This window comes from Pelobates fuscus, chromosome 7, assembly GCF_036172605.1.
Source record: "Pelobates fuscus isolate aPelFus1 chromosome 7, aPelFus1.pri, whole genome shotgun sequence".
NCBI lineage: Eukaryota > Metazoa > Chordata > Amphibia > Anura > Pelobatidae > Pelobates > Pelobates fuscus.
The window spans coordinates 100975871-100989558 of NC_086323.1; the positions used below are offsets into that span (position 1 = coordinate 100975871).

At 40.3% G+C, this 13688-nt stretch overlaps 1 protein-coding gene across 1 annotated transcript in view; it reads left to right on the plus strand.

The window, feature by feature from the left end:
* The window catches only part of CHST13 (carbohydrate sulfotransferase 13), a 38532-nt gene extending 26544 nt beyond the window's left edge, over window positions 1-11988 (plus strand). The window contains exons 2-3 of the mRNA XM_063427388.1: window positions 10100-10179; window positions 10706-11988. Coding sequence (XP_063283458.1) covers window positions 10100-10179; window positions 10706-11548 — 923 coding nt within the window. The 3' untranslated portion in view covers window positions 11549-11988. The remainder of the gene's footprint in view (window positions 1-10099; window positions 10180-10705) is intronic.
* The last annotated feature ends 1700 nt before the right edge of the window (window positions 11989-13688 follow it).

Here is a 13688-nt window from a genome sequence, read left to right on the forward strand (position 1 = left end):
TGGGGGTTAAAAATATTTCCCTTTTTTATTTTGTTTTTATTTTTTTAAGTATAATGTCCTATTGGGCATTGTTTTTGAGGACTATAGTCACCAAAACAACTTTAGATTAATGACTAAATGGCAGAGAATTGAGCAGTGAATCACTTTGTTTATGCAGCCCTGGGCACACCTCCTTGCATGTGACTTACACAAGCTTCCTAACTACTTAGTGTAAATTGTCAACTTTTTTTTATATTTCCTTTTATACGTTTTACTTTTTATACGTTTATATTTCCTTTATTGCAAATTCTGTTTAATTTAGAATGTCTTATCTTCTGCACAGTTAATAGCTTGCTAGACCCCGCAGGAGCCTCCTGTATGCAATTAAAGTTCAATTTACAGAGCAGGAGATTTTTTTTTTTTTTTTTATAGTAAGCTACTATCTGTTTGAAAATGAACCATTCTGTTTCCATGCAGACTGGGTGAGTCACATCATCAAAGGGAGGTATGGCTAGGGCTACAGAAACAAGTGATTTAAACTCCTAAATGGCAGAGAACTCAGCAGTGAGACTGCAGGGCATGATCTATACACTAAAACGGCTTAATTAAACTAAAGATGTTTTGGTGACTATAGTGTCCCTTCAAGTAAAAAATAACTTTAAAATTTAATTATTACTTCCCTGGAATACAGTGCTGGGCAAAACTGCTTTCCACCCCTTATTTTTCATGTCAGGGCAGATGCATAAGGTCCAATCACAAGTCTTATCATAGAAGGAGGGCGGGGAGAACCAACTTCCGCTTGCAGGTGATCTTCCTGCAAGAGAAAATATCTTCATCTATCGCCAGCATGCAATGCACACTGTTGATAGAAGTGAAATATTCACAGAATTGACAATAGGCAGCATCGAGCAAAGTTATATATGTTGATGGTGCAAGTAGCCCCCAGCACAAAAATGTAGATTACTCTGCAAAGTGCAAAGTTTCAAGTGAAATCACTGCACATAAATACTTCTACGAGCATGACCATTTCAAATCACTGAAGTAGTCATAGTGGCTGTTGTAACCCTTTAAAGAGTGCGGCACTTCTAATGAAGTTAGAGGGCACTGCTGTGCTTGGGTAATTTAACATTGATACCTGCAATTAAGGATGCAGGATGTATTTTGACTGCAGTGGTTCACCACACCAGATCATATTGCGATGTTTGTGTGATATTGGGAGAATATATTTAATTTGATTTATCCTAGCTGGTTTCTATTGTTTTTATGAGGACAAATCTCTTAACAAATGTGTTTTCACATATTGTTTCTGATAAGCAGGTGTATTCAGTAAACTATGAACTAGAACACTCTCTAAAGAGGAACTGAAAATACTTCACAAAAGACACTAAGAACATACATTGCAAATGAGTAGAATTGGAAACATTGGGGGAGTTTGATTGTTTTGTGTGTAGGGTTTTTTTTTCCCGAGGGGTAGGGGGAGGGGAGTTGGTAGGGAAAAGCCAACATTTTTTTAGACCATTTTTATAGAACTATTTCAACATATAAACAGATTAGAGACCAAAAACAGCCTTTTCTGAACACTTTGATAAATCTCCCCCATTGTTTCATTTATCCTTCTCTCTTTATGCCTTTTCTACGCCGATTGCTAGATGTAAAGGATTGAGCCTATAACATTGATTGACAGGGAGCCATTACGGAGGCACCCAGTTGCAGGATAAAGAGGTATTGATTTCTACATTTCTTTTTTTTTTTTACACCTTACAGATACACATTTATTAAATGTAGGGCATAATTGTATATAGATGGTATCTAGTTCCTACTAGATTAATCAGGATCTCTCAGACTAATCACGCTACATGTTGGAGATGTATACAATCAGAGGGTAATATGGAACATATTTGGAGTTGCTTTAGGATTATAACATTATGGAACTATGCTTTTGATACAGTTCCAAATTTAACTGGTATAGCATTAGATAAGAAACCGGGAGTAGCATTGTTACATTTAAATTGAAGATTATATTAGCTTTAGTGTACTAATAATCTTAATTTTAGTAATGACAGGAGGCGAATATTTGCATATCTTTCTTTACTGAAAACTCCAGCAGCATAGAAACAGTAACAACCAATCAGAGAATGACATCACTTCCTCTTTCTTTGAAGCGAAACAATAAACAGCAACAATAAACATAATCATATTACGTCAACAGTTCAAAACATATTAGAATATCCAACTCCAGTAGTTCCGTGATGCAGAGGTATGGAAGGTGAATCTTTGTCTCGATGAGAAGACGTTCACGCTGCAAGAAGAAGAAAAAGGTGAAAGGTTTCTGGCGTGATAACTTGTCCGCATACAATAAGCATTAAGCATCTGACATACCAACGAACATTAGAGTGTGAAAACATATCAACATATATTAATACTAAAGCAATGGTATTTAAGAATCTATAAACACCACATAATTCCAGGTTCATGTCTAATATTCAACCTATACAAGACCCTCAAGATACGGGTCTAATTAACAAACATACAAACCATAACGTACTTACCTTCCTGAACATAAAGGGCATATTCTGTTCCACACGAGAAACATGGGAGGGATCCTATAGGGTGGGAAATATTCGCCTCCTGTCATTACTAAAATTAAGATTATTAGTACACTAAAGCTAATATAATCTTCAATTTTACCACATGACAGGAGGCTTCATATTTGCATTTTTAAAGCTTTGAATTGACCAATGTGAAGGAAGCATGAGATGTTGTCGGAATAGAACGTTCTAAACATACTTTCTCGCGCCCAGACCGCACAGCGTATAATGCCGGCTAGGGGAGCGTCAGCCTGAAAAGGCTTGTGAGGCCGCCGCTCCCCTGACCGAGTGGGCTCCGAAACCAGGTTCGACGCCAGCGAAAGACAATAGCCAACTGACCCATCTGGCCAGTGTTGCGGTAGTCACCGGTCCATGAGGGTTCACGTAAGACGTCAGGAGGTGACCCGTCGAATGAGTTCGAAGGGGGATATTGATATCGGCATACCCAGTAGCGTTCTGACCATGCATAGTGTGGTGTCTGACACTGAAGACGAATCGGACTTAGTTCGTCTCGACATGGTAAAGGCAACCCCGTCTGGTGTGAGAGAGAAACCATCCATATCGCAAGCCCTAACGTTCGCCACACATCTAAAGGATTCGAGGCATAATAGGAGGGCTAGTTTGGCTGAAGGTTGTTTCAGTGACAAACAAGGATTGTCCGATCATTCCCTAAGGGATCTCAGCACCACATCCACCTGTCAGAGGTGTGAGTACTTGGGTGCCAGGGGTCTCGATAATTCGGCACCCCGTAGTAGTCGACAAAACCAGTGAATATTGATCTACTGACCTGCCCTGTACCGGAACGTGCGCCGCCGATATGGTGGGTCAGATCACGTTGAGGGATCGATATGACCGACCCACGAGACCAGGTGTGACAGATAGTAAGGATCAGCGTGACAGGTGCGGTAAAGGGGTCGGAATCCCTTTCCACCCACCAATCACTCCAGGCCGACCAGGCAGAAATATAGCATTTCCTGGTGCCGGGAGTCTACGAGTCCCATAGAAGGACTTAGGTGATGCAATAGGTCGTGGACTGATCAGGAGCCCCTGAAACCGTCCAGGTCACTAGTGCCAGTAGTCCTTCCCTGACAAGGGAGTGAGCTTCCCCTCGCGGTCCCGTCGGAAGAAGAGGAAAGTCAGGGAGTAGTAGAGGGTCTTCGCGCGACATCTCCAGGCGATCCGGGAAACCGCGGTTGATCTGTCCGAGGGGTGTCATGAGCAGGAGCGATATCTTGTGGGTACGTGTGTATCGAAGCACCCTTGCTATTGTGGAGAACGGCTGGGGCACGTTTGTAGGATACATCCACAGTTTCGCATCCGGAGGAAGAGTCAAGGATCGTTCAGCCAATTCAAGTTTGTATGTGAAGTAATCACTATCGAAATTCCGTCCTCATTTCTGCGGACAGTGAGATCCAGTGGTTGTAAGAGTGTCCGGTGCGTACGTATCTCGCCATCAGATGTTGCATGGCCCTGAAGTGTAGTGGGCCAGGGAATATCGCTTGTATGGAGGAGGAGAGGAGGAGAGGAATCCCGCAATCCGGCGAGTATCCTGAGAGGAATCGTATCCAACCTTAGGGTGTGTCTGACCTCTATCCTTATAGAGGCGATCTTTGCCCTAGACCGACGCGGAACGTGGTTCTCCAAGCCGATGTCGAAAAAACCGAGGAATCGGCCCAACTCAGATGGAGAAGCGATCATGGTTTGTGTACTACCAAATGAGTAAACCAGTCGTTATCGCTTAGGAGGTCTTGTAGAAGATGAATTTCCTCTATCTTGAAGTGTTTGTGACATAGCCTTGTAGTGTCTGGAGAACCCCGGTGACTTAGGTAATCGTCTCCCAATTCCGTAAAACAGAGAGAGGCTGCCGGTCGAAAAATTGGAAACAGTTAGCTATGTAGGTCGACTCACTAGTAGAGAAGCGAGTAAGAAAATATATGAGGACTGTGTATACGACCTGGAACCTGTCGCCCAGAAGCGGCTGGCGGCTCGGTTCCGCTACCGACCAGTCCTCCCAAAAACATCCTTCCCCGTAGGGGAGACTTGAATAGATTTACGTGCTCCTTGAGTTCTGCCATGAACACTACGTCAAATAGTAGGCCTTGTGCTTTTGGGCCGAATTCTTGTCGTTCCTAAGTCCCATAATGTGTTGTTGATGTGCACCAGAACAGAATTGCGTCTGTCGGCGCATAGTACGCCAGCTATTGGGCTCGGGCGCAACTACCACTTTGTCTGTGCGTTTGGCCTTGAGGCGTGCGCATACTTCCATCCCCAGAGGGTTGCGCAGCCAATAGCGTTCATCCAGGAACGGTCCGTCTTCGGTCACTCTGGTTTAGTGCCGCTATTGCTACCTCTGCCTCGGCCGCTGTCACCGAGTCAGGTTTCCCCAACGTACTTCGAGGAAGTGTCCTCCATCAAGCGGTGTGGGGCAGAGCCCATAACAGAACCTTCTCCACTGAGGCCGCTACAGCGGCGTTTGTCATTGCCTAGAAATCTTGGGAAGGTTGAGTGTCCACCATGACTCATTCCCATCCTGTTTGGAGACAGTGGTAGTCAGTGGGAGTAGTGGTTGAGGATCAGCACGTAGGAGTGCTAGACTCCTGGCAGAACTGGGGATCACCCGGGTAAAATGGTTTGAATTGCCTGTTTAGTTTGTTTGAGAGTATGAATACCTGTGCCAGGTGTAGAGGGGTCACCTCTATTAGTTTAATCTGGCTACTGAGAGCCGCGGTGCAGGCACGACTGACCGGTAGTGGTGTCTGGTCAGGCTAGCCGGGTCCACCACAAATGTACGCCAGAGCTGTATGTATGGTATTAAATTATACAGGCTGATTATAGAGGCGCGTGGGGCCTGTCTCCATAAGGTCTGCAACCGCAGGACCCACGTCTGTTTGGTTGGGTTCATCCCAGGTGGTGTGCCATGGTAACCCAGAGGACACCCACAGCAAAGGTAATGGTCTGTCAGTGACCTCGCATGCATGTCTGGGGGGTCACCCCAGGTGGTGTGCCATGAAAAGTACCCAGAGGACACCCACATTATAATTATTGGTACCTTGCAAATATTGCATGCATATCTGGGGGTCACCCCAGGTGGTGTGCCATGTAAGAATAACCCAGAGGACACCCACGTTCAATATGTACACTAGGCACCGTAAATATACATATATGTATCCCTGTGAAGGGTACTACGCAGAACACTCAGTTTCCTTAGTGGTCCTGCCGTCAAACCGTATCCTGCATGGTACTGTTGCTTTAAAGTAACTGACAGGCCGTGAGAGGGCTGTATATGCACGTAGTCAGTGAAATCAGGGCTGTATGTGTTTATCTCTTGAAAATACAGGCCCTTGTGCATATCATCGGGGTTCACCCCGGGTGGTGTGCCGTGGCAATCAGAGGACACCCACATCAATTGAAATGGGCCGTCAGCGCCCTTGCATGCATATCTGGGGGGTCACCCCAGGTGGTGTGCCATGAAAAAATACCCAGAGGACACCCACATAAATTTTGCACCCTTGGGTACAGTAATGTAATATAACCCTGTGCCAGGTAATCAGTATAATATTCCCTTTTGAAGGGTATAGCAGTATTTGAACCCCTGAGGGGAAATAACGTTGCATCCGTCCCTGCAGGGACCAGTGAGGCAGTATGTCAGTTAAGGTATGTATATCATATATAGTACAGCCTTCATACCAAGAAAACTCAATTGTGCCTGCATAGACTATCTTGTACAGCATTATAAAACTAATTGATTAAATTTTAACATATATAATGAATGTTATATACTAACATTTGATAAAAGGTCCTTATATATATCCTGCTTTTAGTGCCAGTAAAAAGACCTTGTTGGTTATGGGAACAGGTGATATATAAAAATTGTTTCACTTAATCCCATGTAAAACATTTTAATGAAAATCATTGAGTTTTTCATAGGTGCCCATATTGGGGCTCAAACATGCATATAGCTAGAATAGCAGTCTGTTTGTTTGCAGGCAAACAGCATGACACCTAAACTGTGTGTGGTAGCTTTAAGTCAATAGCAGTGAGTGTTTAAAGCCATCTTGCAAATATGGATTTTTAACCGATCTATACATAGCATGTGACAAGGGTTGAAAAATGTGAAATAGTCCATATATTTTTACTAGCTTACTATTTTAGGTGGTGGTCATATATTTATTAAATGGTTAACTTACTAAAAGGAACTAAGTAGTTTAGTTCCTCTGGAAGTAAAGCGGGGGTTGGGGGGTCCCTGAGGGGGGTCCCCCAACTCCGTTGCGGCGATCGGGTGATTCCCGAAGCGCCGAGTGAAGAGAGAGAGGGGCCGTCGCGGGTCTCGCGAGCCGCGAGAACCAAGATGGCCGCTGGCCGCGTGAGTGGGTGAGAGCTACCCGCTCGCAGCTGCGAGCGGGAAGGGAAAAAGAGCGGCAAGAGACAAATCTAACCCCGGCTACCCTCCACCCGTCCCTACCCAGCCCCCTGTGCCAGTAAGGGCCGGTCCGCACGGCGAACGCGGCACGGACAGCCGTGACGCCCGCGGACCGTCAGCCCGAAAGAAGCGAGGTAACAGAGGCACAGAAACAAGCAGGGCGACTGAGTAAGTGAAAACAGGAGGGGGACAGGTATAGGTAGATAGGGGTGAATAAGGAAAAAAACTGTCATAATACATTGAGAAAAATGAGAAAAACCAGTAATAATACATTAAGAAAAATAAGAAAAACCAGTAATAATACATTAAGAAAAATAAGAAAAAACTGTAATAATACAATAATAAAGGTAAGAAAACAGGAATAGTGCCATGAAAAGACAATATAAGTACATAAACCAGAGAGGTAAAATTACTCTGACCTGTTGATGGCTGGAGCAGCAAAGAAAGAGGAAGTGATGTCATAGACAGGGCCTTTTATGGGCAGCATATCTTTTCTCTGATTGGTTGTTACTGTTTCTATGCTGCTGGAGTTTTCAGTAAAGAAAGATATGCAAATATGAAGCCTCCTGTCATGTGGTAAAATTGGCAGCAACAGTCTAACCCCCATAGTACTTTAATAATACTAAAGTCCTTATTGCCAGACACTGGAAACTAATAGAAGTCCCATCTAAAGATCATTTTATAAATCAACTTTATTATTATTTTATTATTTATATAGCGTCATCAGATTCCGTAGCGCTGTACAATGGGATCAACTCGGTATGGAGAAAGGGATCAATATATTAAACCCAAGAACAAACCGTAAACAGACAGTGAAATATAAATAATATATACATTTTGTTAAGAACTACCATAACAGACTACCTACCGGATTAAATTTAGATCCATAAGCATTGGTGTATCACATAATAAAGAAGGATTGGTGTTGCCACAGCCTTGACGTCTAATTTAAAGGTACAGCTAAAGATAACAATTTTCTGTATTTATAATATGATAAACACTCCCTTTTGTAGTATGAATGTATTTGTTGTAAGATACATGTTTGTATTTAATGTACTTCTCTTATGTATGTTTATTGTAAAACAAAGAATACTTAAAAAAAAAAAAAATGTAGGGCATAAGTAAACCTAATATCAAAAATCCTGGGAAAGTCACAGTCCCCCTTAAAGTCTGGCAAAATTGAGGCACAAATTGCGGTGCCATTCCCACAGCATGACCATTTTTATCCTCCGTTTTGTATTTAAGTTTGATACAATGCAGAGTTTAGAGAATAAACTTCTTCATGTTTAATCTATATCTTTAATCTCTCCTGACGTTGTTCTAAAGAAAGTGTACACATTTTTCCGTTTGGTTTGTACTCTTGATTAGATGGAAGCTCTTTGTAGCGTCATGAGTTCTGAGCTGATATTAATTTGAGGAAGTTTATTGTAGATTACAACCACAGATTTACACAACATGTTAACTGTTTATCTTGATCAATACTGACCACATGCAGTGCATGGAAGATTTCTAAAGACAGGCACCAATTGCTACTTCTATACCCTTTGTATTAAGAGTAGGTCACATGTGTACATGCCAGGATGTCCCATGTTAAGACCCTTCTATCTGGATACATATCAGACTTTCCTGCCCTCGGGGGAATTTCTGTCTTGGACCTCCGAATGCTTTGGCCACCTCCACCCCTCTTATTGGAATCTAATGGAGGATTTATCAAACACCCCAATAAATGTCATATATGTGAAATGTATGTATATCTTTTAAACCGGGTTGGAAAGCAAACTTTGACTTGCAGCCTCTTTTAATAGTAATGTAATACAAAAAAATGACATCAGAGGTATGATTTCCTACTTTCTAACGCAGAACAAATGAAATACTTCCTATTCTTTATGCATTCACTCTCTCCCCATTTTGTATCTGCCATTTGTTTTTTTTCGGGAATCGGAAGCAGATGAGAAATCTAATCGAATGCAGTCAGCAATCGGATTTCACATCTCCCCACAAGGTTTAAAGTTCACATGCAATAGCAATATGGAGTCCTGAAGGAAGTGGGGAGTCGTTCCCAGCCTCCAGACCTTGCTGTGTTTTATAAGTCTTAGCATTGCAATTCTTTGAAACATCTGGCAGTTGTGTACATGGGCCACTATAGATTAATAATGTTCTTTCATCTGTACAGTGTGCTGCCTTCAAGGCAGACTGGCTTGAGAAAAGTCAACATCTACAAAAAAATAAATAAATGCTTATTTAGAGGAAAGTCTCATCTTATTGCATTAAATCTCTTCTCTCTTAATCTGAAGGTGGGGGAGGGTTACATCTGGTGTCATTCACCTCTAGGAGAGGAGACAAATGACAAAAGACCCTGTTACATGCAATAGACTCCCATTTTAGGTTTTTTCATCTTTTGTAGTCTTTGCATGTCTCAAATATTCTTGTACAATAGCAGACCTTTTGTGTGAGCACATGGCTACCAGGTGTAGGACTCACTATTAAAATAAATATCCTAAACAGCTGGTAAAGTGTACCTCCTCTTGGCTATCAAACTGTCTATTTCACAAACTGAATGAAAGTTTCTAGTTGTCCTGATCTGATTTTAAAGGGACACTGTAGGCACCCAGACTACATTAGCTCATTGAAGTGGTCTAGGTTGCATGTCCCTGTCCCCCTTTTAGAGCCACTAGATGCACTTCCTGGTGGCCATGCGACTTTTGGTCGCCTAGCTGACTGACGATAGACATCCTCACGCTCTGCATGATGACATGCAGCTTCAGAGTGATCTCCATAGGAAAGCATTTAAGCAATATACTTTCTTATGTGGAGGGCCTAAGGCGCCAAGGGAGATCCGTGATGGATTCGGGTGAGTAAACAAAGTTGTTGTCTTGTTTATTTTTATTTTTTTTTAACCCTTCTAATACCGAAGGGAGGTGGCAGAGGGAACTATATTTTAAGAAATAAAAGTTTTATTCCTTACACTATAGAATCCCTTTAATTTAATTTATGATTTTAGTATTGTCCATTCAATCCGTTATTCAAGACTGTCTGGTAAAAAAACAAAAAAAACAACCTTATTACAGTGGTAGTTTCAAAAATAACCACCTTTTTATTTCTTCTTTTATAGCTGAGGAAGAGTTCTTGGGTAGCCACTGGAATGGAAAACAAAGGAGGACTCCCCTGCAGGCTCTGTATGACAGCAACCAGGTTAGGACAGTGAATCCTTTTATTATTTAAAACCATTACATCTTAATGGAAATGCTGTGCTGTCACTTACCATACTTCCTAATGTGTAAAACCTTGCTAATTCTATAAACAGGCTGAGAAACACCCCTCTCTAATGGCTGCTACTGGTGACTAACATATATATGTATCCATGACCGTAGCACAGAATAGCATATGTCATCCCTTTTAGTCTTGACTCCAGTTATTGTTGGTTGGTGGTTAAGGTGTGTCTGTGGAGAACGTTTTTTGGCTTTCTTGATCAAGGCAAAGCCAAACTCTGCTAGTACTGGGCCTTAAATGTTACTCCACCATTGCAAGCCATAATATATGCACCAGGGGTAAATTTCTGTTTACCAATGCTCAATTTTCAATGACCAGTGGCTAGTTTCATCCCTGTTTATAATAAATATAATTAAAAAAAAATTTTTGATACTTATTATACACATTTTTAGTTTTTCATAGTATTATATAGATCATTGTTAAGTTTGGTATTTTTCTATCCCACCAGCTGGAACTTTCTTCAGTCCAGGCAAAACACCAAGAGCGCCGGGAGCTGCTGGCCAGCACTTGCAAGACCTACACTAGGAAACGCCGGGTCTTGACATCTGATGACCTCAAGCACTTGCTTGTAGATGACACCCATGGCTTGTTGTACTGTTATGTCCCCAAAGTGGCTTGTACCAACTGGAAAAGGGTCATGATGATTCTTACCGGTCAAAGCAAATACAAGGATCCGGCGCAGATCCCAGCAAATGAGGCTCACATTTCCACCAACCTTCGCTCCCTTTCTGAGTTTACCACATCGGAAATAAACTATCGTCTCCGGAACTACCTCAAGTTCATTTTTGTAAGGGAGCCCTTTGAGAGGCTTGTGTCCGCCTACAGGAACAAGTTTACTCGTACCTATAACACTGCCTTTCACAAACGTTACGGGACAAAGATTGTAGAGCGACACCGCACGAACCCCTCTCTGGAAGCGTTGGAGAGGGGCGACGATGTCACCTTTGAAGAGTTTGTTTACTATCTAGTGGACCCCATGACTCAGAGAGAGGAGCCATTTAATGAGCACTGGGAGAGGGTACATTCTCTGTGTCATCCCTGCATTGTTCACTATGATGTGGTAGGGAAGTATGAGACTCTAGAAGAAGATGCACAATATGTGCTGCAGCTCATTGGTGTTGGAGATTCCATCAAATTTCCATCGTCCAAATCTCCACGGACCACAGGTGGCATGGCTGCTGAGTTTTTCAAAGACGTGAATCGCTTTTATCAAAGGCGGCTCTTTAACTTGTACAAGATGGACTTCCTGCTCTTTAATTACAGTATTCCAAATTACCTGCAGATACGCTGAACCCTATTTTGTGTGTGTAGGGCCCGGTGCCTTTATTAACACTTTAATAATTCACATGGGCTGGAAAATGGAGCCTCTCCAACATTCTTATACCGTATGCTGTTATTTATTGTTGAGCACACTTCCCCCACCCCTTACTGTGAACATGACTTCTAGTTTCTACACATTGCCTATGAAATCAGATTTTAAAAAAAAACAACAAAAAAAAACACTGAAAATGCTTTAGCACCCTATAACACTGGGGACTGGGAAACTGAACCCACAGCGAGAAAAGCCACCATTGCTTGTTTGTTTTATAAATGTTATAACCCTTTTTCAAGAATGGTTGAGTTAAATGTAATGTCATCCACATATACATAAGTACTTTTTTCACTCTTCTTCCTGTTGGTAAGTAACTAACAAATATATGCACAGGTTGCAACAAGTGTTATATAGATAAAATAGGGGATAATCTGCTAAATACAGATTAAATGGAAAAACATAGCGTTTAACTGTGTGAAGGTGAGTGACACTTAGTGAATTACAATTGGCCACTCACAAATTTTCAGATGGGAAAACGGCCTTGAATGAAATCCTTTCTTCAATGGTCACTGTACTTTCCCATCTTCACACTCCCATCATAGGGTTGGAATATGTAGCTCAGAAAGAGAAATATACAAAAGATGTAGTGCACTTCCAGAATGTAGTACAAAAAATTTAATAACTTGCATATAAGTTTAAAACAAATCACCACTGGGCGTCCTACACGTTTCGTCCTAAAACCGGACTTCCGTAGGGGCTTGGTACATCAATGACAACAAGATATATAAAATACATTTCCCTCCCACAGTTCTTTTATATCCCCTGTAGCGTCTATTATTCAATAATTCCCGGCCGTTGTTCTGTTTCTGTCTGGGTGGCACTTCCTGCTTCTTCAAACCACGTGCGCCGTACGCGTTTCATCTTGCGTTCCAGGAACCCGGAAGTAAGAAACGATCGTTCGTTTCACAATCTTAATTACTCTCAGGGTATATGAATAAATAAAAGAAATAGGGGAGCATTTAAAAAACACTCTGGATGGCACGACATAGATGTATTTAGAGTAAAAATCACAATATAATATGCACATATGAAAACATCCTTTTCTAACTTTCTTTTCATTCTCTTAAAGAAAAAGCTACAAAAATATAAAGATAATAATAAATTAAAAAAATAATCAATGAAAAGAATGAAAGTAAATAATATATAAAAATATATACTATAAAAATATAAAATATATGAAAAATAATAGTAAAATAAAATAAAAATAACAATGAAAATTAAATGAATAAATAAAGATAAAAAAAATAATAAACATGAAAAAAGTAAAAAAATGCAAAATAAAATAAAAAAATGAAAGAATAAGATCTTAAAATATACATTAAAATATATATATATATAATACAAGAAATGCAAAAAAGTTTACACAATGGATATGTATATCAATTCTTGTCTCCAGGTTTTACAATGCATGTTTTTAGAATGATACCAAAAATATATACACAACAAAAAATAACAAAATATCTTAACATCCTCTTTAAAATACATGGGTGACTAGGTGTTCAATACTGAAAATTTTCTTCTCTTTATTTTTTACATTCTAATAATTTCATTGGAGATAAATTATAAAGAAACAAAATACAAAATAAAAAATAAAAGATAAAAAATAAATATTGGTTTAAATTTGGATATCAATTTGTGGAGTTTTTTTGAAGATTAACTTTTTGTCTCATAAGTGTTTTTCTTGTATAAATATTGCACTTTTTCTTCATCTCTAAATAATTTGAACTAGAAATAAATTAATTACTAAAAAAAAGATTTCAAATAATAATTTCTTATATTTTCATATTATATTTTTATTTATTTTTTTATTGGTTTATTTTTCATTTTTCAATTTTTATTTTGTATTTTGGTTCTTTATAATTTATCTCCAATGAAATTATTAGAATGTAAAAAATAAAGAGAGAGAAGAAAATGTTCAGTATTGATGGGGGGTTTCACCTAGTCACCCATGTATTTTAAAGAGCATGTTAAGATTTTTTTGTTGTATATATATTTTTGATATCATTCTAAAAACATGCATTGTCAAACCTGGAGACGAGAATTGATATACATATCCATT